Source organism: Geospiza fortis, unplaced genomic scaffold, assembly GCF_000277835.1.
Source record: "Geospiza fortis unplaced genomic scaffold, GeoFor_1.0 scaffold432, whole genome shotgun sequence".
Lineage (NCBI taxonomy): Eukaryota > Metazoa > Chordata > Aves > Passeriformes > Thraupidae > Geospiza > Geospiza fortis.
Window position 1 is genome coordinate 822,822 of NW_005054436.1, and position 7,843 is coordinate 830,664.

General features: G+C 52.1%; 1 protein-coding gene across 1 annotated transcript in view; it reads right to left on the reverse strand.

The window, feature by feature from the left end:
* Positions 1–1,969: 1,969 nt before the first annotated feature.
* The window catches only part of LDLRAP1 (low density lipoprotein receptor adaptor protein 1), a 10,327-nt gene continuing 4,453 nt past the window's right edge, over positions 1,970–7,843 (reverse strand). Inside the window, exons 5-9 of the mRNA XM_031062032.1 lie at positions 6,261–6,333; positions 5,529–5,612; positions 4,926–5,056; positions 4,179–4,213; positions 1,970–3,522 (exon numbers count right to left, since the gene is read on the reverse strand). Of these exons, the coding sequence (XP_030917892.1) occupies positions 3,384–3,522; positions 4,179–4,213; positions 4,926–5,056; positions 5,529–5,612; positions 6,261–6,333 (462 nt within the window). The 3' untranslated portion in view covers positions 1,970–3,383. The remainder of the gene's footprint in view (positions 3,523–4,178; positions 4,214–4,925; positions 5,057–5,528; positions 5,613–6,260; positions 6,334–7,843) is intronic.

Consider the following 7,843-nt stretch of genomic DNA (forward strand, 5'->3'; position numbering starts at 1 on the left):
GGGCAAAGGGATTTTTCCAGAAAATATGAATGTGACAATCTCCCCTTGCTGCTTACTCCTGCTCCAGGAGAATTTCCAGCAGCTGAAGTGGACAGAAATCCCCCAGTTTCACAGGGAATAACCCCTGACTCAGAGGAGAATCTCTGACTCAGAGCAGTCCTGGAGCCCAATCCTGTCTGGGCAGCAAAGTGAGGTGGCACTTGCTCCCTTTGGATCTCTGTAGGTATTGCATTGATGGAGAAAGTGCTGTGTATTCTCTTGTTTATTTGCAAAAAAAAGGTTAAAAAAAAACCACCTCTATTAAAATGCTGCACCTCTGGGAGTGCCTGTGAAAGGAGTGTGATGTGACTCCAGCAGGGAAGTGATCAGCCTGCAATAATTTAGATGTTCCTGTTGCTATGGATACTTTCTTTAAGTGAAGCATACCATTATAATTCAAATTTCCAGTAACTCACCAAAAAAAAAAAAGCGCATTAAAAGTAATAAAAAATGCCAGAGACGCAACTGTTTTATTCCTTGCTGTCAGTTTGACTGGTGCTGTGACAGCCCCGGAGAAGTGATAAAATTGGCACTGGGGAGCAGATTTCAGTCTTTACTCGTTGACTGCATTAATTACACCTGGGGCTGGTGGCTGTGGCCGAGGCAGGGGCTGGGGATGGGCTGGGAGTGGGGATGGGACACTGGGATGGGGCATTGGGAACTGGGATGGAACACTGGTATTGGGGATGGGACACTGGGAGTGGGGATGGGACAATGGGAGTGACACTGGGAGAGGGGATGGGACACTGGGAACTGGGATGTGACACTGGGATTGGGGATGGGACACTGGGAATGGGAATGGGATACTGGGAGTGAGGGTGTGACACTGGGATTGACACTGGGAAAGGGGATGGGACACTGGGACGTCACCCTGGGAGCAGGGATGTGACATTGGGATGTGCCACCTCTCAGCAGTGAATTCCTCCTTCCCTGCCTTGCAGGAGAAGGGAAAGGATGCTGGAAGTTCCCAAAGTGGCAGCTGAAAAAGGGAAAAGATGCTGGAAGTTCCCAAAGTGGCAGCTGAAAAAGGTGACATCAGAGCTGAGGGCTCAGTGTGTTCCTCAGCAGGGCCATCAGTTCTGCATGAGGGCTCAGCACTCCTCACTGGGACAGCTCAGCCTGGAACAGGCAGATCCAGCTGCAGAACGAGCTCCTGGTTATTTCTGGTTATTCTGTTTATTTCTGTTAGCACCAGGGCAGGGGAGGCGGCTCTGCTGAGCCCAGAGGGAGCAGATCTGTGTGTCAGCACCCCAAAGGGATTTATGGGATTTATTTCCTTCTCCAGGAGCTTCCCAGCCAAGGTGTGGGCAGCAGGGTGGAGCACACAGGGCTGTGCTGGGCTCTCTTCAGCCACCACCAACTGCACAAACTCAGAGAGGAAAGCACTTTGTGACTCAGGAGCTGCACTGAGGAGATCTGGGGTTTGGTGTTGCCCTTTATGTGCAGCCTGAAGCTGCCACCTCCCTCTTCTCCCCCTTCCTCACAGCCTCACCTGGAGGCCAAAGCAGCCACACAGGGACAGGTCCTGTGTCCCTCTGTGTCACCTGCAGTGCCACAGCAGCCCCTGGGAGCAGAGTCCAGCTGAGCCCCCCTGGAATCACCCCCAGCACCTTTCTGATCCCCTCCTGCCATGCACCAGGGCCAGGCAGAACCCAGGCACCCCCCAGACACACAAAAGCTGCCACACAGTAAAGGAACCACAGGGGAAACAAATAAAGTCACCCAGCACAGAGCCTCCAAAAAAAAATGGCAGTTTTTATTCCCCTCAGTGCAGAATATTCTTTACAGCATCAGGTTTTCTTAAAAAAAAAACAAACACACACTCTGGACACACATAGATAGTGTTGTGAATGTCAGGATCTGCTGCTCTAGGAAAGGACAGGGGAATCCTCACCCTCCATCCCAGGTTCCAGATCCATCCCAGGTTCCAGAGGAGAGCAGGATGAGTTCCTCACACATCTCAGAAGAGCAGGATGGGCTCCTCACACATCCCAGGAGAGCAGGATGAGTTCCTCACCCCCCATCCCAGGGTCCTGGGGACAGCAGCTCTCCCTGGGCTCCCAGGGCTGCCCACAGCCTGCCCAGCTCCCTGGCTGAGCCCCGAGCGTGGAGCAGCTCTGCTGATTCCCCCAGCCCAGGGGCCCCCAACACCTTCTCACACTCACACTTGGGGGGAAAAACATCTCCAATCTAAGGCAGAGCCACTCGGCTGCTTCCTAATGAACCCTTCCAGCTGACTGAGAGGGGTTTTCTTCCTTTCTGTGAGCAGTTTTGAGGGAGTTCTAAAGAGCTATCTGGGGAATGAATTAGTGCTTCAAACCCAAGTTACAAATCTATAAAACAGATTAGTACACTTCACGTAAGGCCACAAACACTGAGAGGTGTCAGTGAGGCTGTTTGGGATGGTTAAACCCAATCTTGAGTTAGCACAAGTTGTACCTCCATGGCTGATTTCAGTCCCAGGGGTAGATGGAGCTTCCTGAGCCCCCTGGGAGCTGTCAGGGAGAGGGGTGGGAGCACCACTGGGCACCAGGAATTGCTGCTGCCTGACCCCATCCCATCCACCGGGCAACATCCACTGGGCTCTGGGGCAGGAGTGAATCCTGGCCAGGCAAACCTGCAGGGCCAAGCTGGGAACGTGGATCTGTGCTCCTGCTGGTCCTCCCAAGCTGCCCTTCCCAGCAGAATTCAGCAGAACAAACCTTTCCTCCCTGCTGGGTTTGCTTTTAAAGCCAACTTTGGAGCTCTGGAGTCCCATCAGAGGAGTGAGGGTGAGCCTGGAGCCAGAGCTGCAGCACTGCCAGGGTGCCTCTTTTTGGGTGAAAAGCTTCTGAGGAGAGTTCCAGGCACTGCTCACCTTGACAATCCAACCACTGCTTTCAGTTCAAGTGTTAAAGTGCAAAACTCCTTTGAGTTAAAAAAGTCTTTGGGTTAAAGAGGAGCTGGCACCCGCTGGGGTGACCGGCAGCTGTGAGAGTGCCACAGACACTGGCACGAAGCACCAGCTCTGCTCCCTCTGTGGTTTCTGTGGTGTCACGCTGGCAGCAGCTGCTGTGCTGTCCCAGGCTGGGCGGGTTGGTGACACCCAGAGCTGTGTCTGCACCCACAGGGGGCTGCGGGGGTGCCCGGGCTGCCTGCAGGAGGAACAGCCCTGCAGATGCTCTCCACACCTCTTGTAAACTGTGAATAAATCTGTCCCAGAGCATCCTGTGGTTTGGGTAAAAGCAAGGTACAAAAATCCACGTCAGGTTTCTGAAGCTTTGGTCTGAGCTGGGCTGTGGCACCCTGGCAGGGCTCCCTGCTCACAGCGGGACCCGGCAGGGCTCAGGGAGGTTTCTGTGCCCTCAGAACATGAAGAGATCGTCCTGCTCAGCTGGGCTGGGCTCCAGCTGCGTCCAGTGCAGGGGGGACAGAGCCTCTGCAGCCTCCTGAGCCGACAGCCCCGTGTCCAGCTCCTGCGGATTGGTCCTCGACTGCGCCAGCCTGCGGGCACAGAGACAGGGAACAGAGAGACACTGAGGAAATAAACACAGAGTGATGCACAGAGGAAAAGAAACACAGAGTAATGCACAGAGGAAAAGAAACACAGAGTAATGCACAGAGGAAAAGAAACAGAGTAATGCACAGAGGAAAAGAAACACAGAGTAATGCACAGAGGAAAAGAAACACAGAGTAATGCAGAGAGTAAAGTAAACACAGAGTAATGCAGAGAGTAATGCACAGAGTAAAATAAACAGAGTAATACAGAGAGTAAAATAAACACAGAGTAATGCAGAGTAAAGTAAACACAGAGTAATGCACAGAGTAATGCACAGAGTAATGCACAGAGTAAAATAAACAGAGTAATACAGAGAGTAATGCACACAGTAAAACAGAGTAATGCACAGAGTAAAATAAACACAGAGTAATGCACAGAGTAAAGCAGTGTAATACAGAGAGTAAAAGAAACAGAGAGTAATGCATAGTGATATACAGAGTAATGCACAGAGTAAAATAAACACAGAGTAATTATTTTACTTCTTATTAACAAACAGCCATTATTAACAGCCAGGGCTCTGGGGCTGCTCCCCTGCTGAACTCCAGGGAGGGCTGAGAGTTTGAGAATTACCTCGAGGGAGGGATGAGAGTTTGAGAATTACCTTGAGAACGCCTCGTCCAGACCATCATCCATCTCCTTTGTGAAGAGATCAAAAGAGAGACAAGTAGTTGCTAAGAGAACTGCACAAAAGTGCATTTAGAGACCTGGCTCTGCACTCAGACAAAGAAATATCTCTGTCTGCTGGATCCTGAGTGCCTCAGCCACCTCCTCTGCAATCTGCCTCCCCTGCAGGGGAAAGGGGAACTCTGGGGCTTGGCCCTTCCCTGCACCCCCAAAGGGGCTGATCCTGCCCCAGCTCCATCCAGGAGAGCAGCAGGGATGGAAATCATCCCCAAATCACCCCAAAGGGGCTGATCCTGCCCCAGCTCCATCCAGGAGAGCAGCAGGGATGGAAATCATCCCCAAATCACCCCAAAGGGGCTGATCCTGCCCCAGCTCCATCCAGGAGAGCAGCAGGGATGGAAATCATCCCCAAATCACCCCAAAGGGGCTGATCCTGCCCCAGCTCCATCCAGGAGAGCAGCAGGGATGGAAATCATCCCCAAATCACCCCAAAGGGGCTGATCCTGCCCCAGCTCCATCCAGGAGAGCAGCAGGGATGGAAATCATCCCCAAATCACCCCAAAGGGGCTGATCCTGCCCCAGCTCCATCCAGGAGAGCAGCAGGGATGGAAATCCCCCCCTGACCGTCCCAGCCCTGCTGCCAGGGGGGACCTGACACCCTGAGCTGTGACCCCTCCCTGAGCAGCCCAGGCCCCCCAGTCTGGCCCCCCTGGCTGTCCCTTACCCACTCCAGGTTGTTGTTGACCGAGGGGCTGGGCCCAAAGCTGCTGTTGTCCAGTGCTGGGGGCTCGGTGCTGCCGCCCAGGGGGGACCTGCCAGGCTCCTCCAGGTCCAGCAGGTTCCCCAAGGCTGCTGCTGTGGGCAGAGCAGAGGGCAGTGAGGGGAGAGGACAGAGCAACAGAGGCACAGCCAAACCTCCCTGCAGGAATCACCTCCCTGCATCCAACCCCTGCAGGATGGCCCCGAATCCGAGCTCTGGGGGGCTGCACCCACCCCCCTGCGTGTCACAGCCCTTCTATGGAAAACCCTCTCCTTGGGATTCTTCCTCCTGAGGAGCTGAGAGGCCTCAGGAACGAAATGCAAACAATGGTTATCTGCTGCTGTGGAATGCAACAGGTGCATCTGGGATTGGTCTCATGTGGTTGTTTCTAATCAATGGCCAATCACAGCCCAGCTGGCTCGGACTCTCTGTCCAAGACACAACCTTTTGTTTTTCCTTCCTTCTTTTCATTCCTTTCATTCCTTCTTCTCTATTCTTAGCTCAGGGACACTCCCCATCCCTTGGGGACATCCCCCAGCCCCCGGCTCTGCTCTGTGCCTCACTCACCTGTGCCAGGGTGGGCAGGAGCTCCTGACCCGGGGCTGCTCGTCCCTTCTGCTGCCAGGATGGACCTTTCCCTCTTCTCCTTCTCTGCAGAACAGGAGATTCCATCAATCCCTGCCTGCAGGGCTGCAGGGACAGCAGGGACAGGAGGGACAGGAGGGACAGTGGGGACAGTGGGGACAGGGACAGCAGGGACAGGCCCCTGTGCTGCTCCTGCCACCCCAGGGAAGGTGACAGCACCAACCCCAGGGGCTCTGAGGCACCCAGGCCCTGCAGGGCAGGAGGGTCACTGCGATATTTTCATATTTTTGCCAGGATTTCTCCTCGTGGGAAGCCTCAGCTGCTCCATGCTTTGCTGCTCTGGAATGTGATCTGGAGAATTGTTCACCCAGCATGTGAAATTGTTTTTAATTAACAGCCAATTCCAGCCAGCTGTGTGTCTGTCATGAGATTTTATTGTCATTCTTCTCCAGCATTCTGATGTCTCCTTTCTCTTGCTTTAGTTTTAATACAGCATTTTCTTTTAATATCATATATATCATAAAATAATAAATCAGCCTTCTGAAACATGGAGCCAAGATTCTCATCTCTTCCCTCGCTGGGGCTGCCTGCAAATTCCACAGAGGAGCACAGCCCAGGCCTGCCTGGGTTTACAGCAAGGAAAGCTGGAAATGTGGGAGGCAGGGGAGGGAACAGCCCGGGGTGAGCAGGGCAGGGGCACAAACCCAAACTCACCTTCCTTGGCTGCCTGCCAGAACTCAAAGGCCAGCCTGAAAGCCTGGGCCACGGTCAGGGTGACAGCCTGGGCCTGGGGACACACAGCAGGACGGGCTGAGAGCTCTGGGATCAACCACTGACATCACTGAGATCCATTAATGAAACCTCTGAAATCACTGAGATCATTGAAACCACTGAAATCAATCACTGAGATCACTGAAACCACTGAAATCACTTACTGAGACCTCTGAGATCACTGAAATTACTGAGATCAATCACTGAGATCACTGAAAAACCACTGAGATCAACCACTGACATCACTGAGATCCATTAATGAAACCTCTGAGATCACTGAGATCATTGAAACCACTGAAATCAATCACTGACATCACTGAAACCACTGAAATCACTTACTGAGACCTCTGAGATCACTGAAATTACTGAGATCAATCACTGAGACCTCTGAGATCACTGAAATTACTGAGATTACTGAGATAAATCACTGAAATCACTGAAATTACTGAGATTACTGAAAAACCACTGAGATCCCTGAGATCAATCAACTGAAATCAATGAGATCAGTCACTGACATCACTGAAATAACTGAGATCAATCACTGAAGATCTCTGAAACCAATCACTGAAACCACTGGCAGCCTCCAGGGACATGGGGGGAGACACAAACAGGGCACAGCACCCCCAGAGCCAGGCAGGGGGACAAGGGGACCCCCGAGGCAGCAGTGCCAGCTAAGGCTGGCACCAGGAGGGCTCACTGGGATGCTGGAGCTATTTACATCCCTGATGGGAGTGCAAATGCTTTATGGCAAAAAAAAACACAAAACCAACCCTTAAATATGGTAATTAAGTATGAAACTCCTCACAGCTGTTTACAATTTAAGCTGTCACATCTGAATCAAGTTTAATAGACACAGCTACTGTTGAGAATTACCCAGGAACTAAAAATATGGACTAATTCCATGGCTGTGCCTGGGGGCTGCGGTGCACTGCCCTGGGGAGGGCTGGCTCAGGTCTGGGAGCAGGGATCACCTGAGCAGCAGGATGTTCCTGCATTTTACAGAGCAGGAAAAAGGAAATTATTCCTCGTTTTTTCGCCACAAAAAGCTTTGGAGGACTTTATTTGCAGGGGGATGCACTGAGCTGATGCAGCACTGAGATAATTCTTTTAGCAGCAGGAAGATTTAAATGTTAATTTGCAGAGCGAGGCTTATCTTGGCCTTGCCAGGGTGGGAGCACAGGAGAGACAACTTGTGGCTCCCATTATTCCCTCCAGGGGAAAAAAAGGAGCTGGGAGAGGCAGGGAATATGAACAGAGCTGCAGGCACGGGGATGCTGCTGGGGACCAGGCTGAGAATGGCCCCAGAGGGGATCTGGGACATCCTGATTATTAAACAATGATTATCTGCTGCTGTGGAATGCAACAGGTGCATCTGTGATTGGTCTCATGTGGTTGTTTCTAATTAATGGCCAATCAATGCCCAGCTGGCTCGGACTCTCTGTCCGAACCACAAGCCTTTGTTATCATTCCTTCTTTTTCTATTCTTAGCCAGCCTTCTGATGAAATCCTTTCTTCTATTCTTTTAA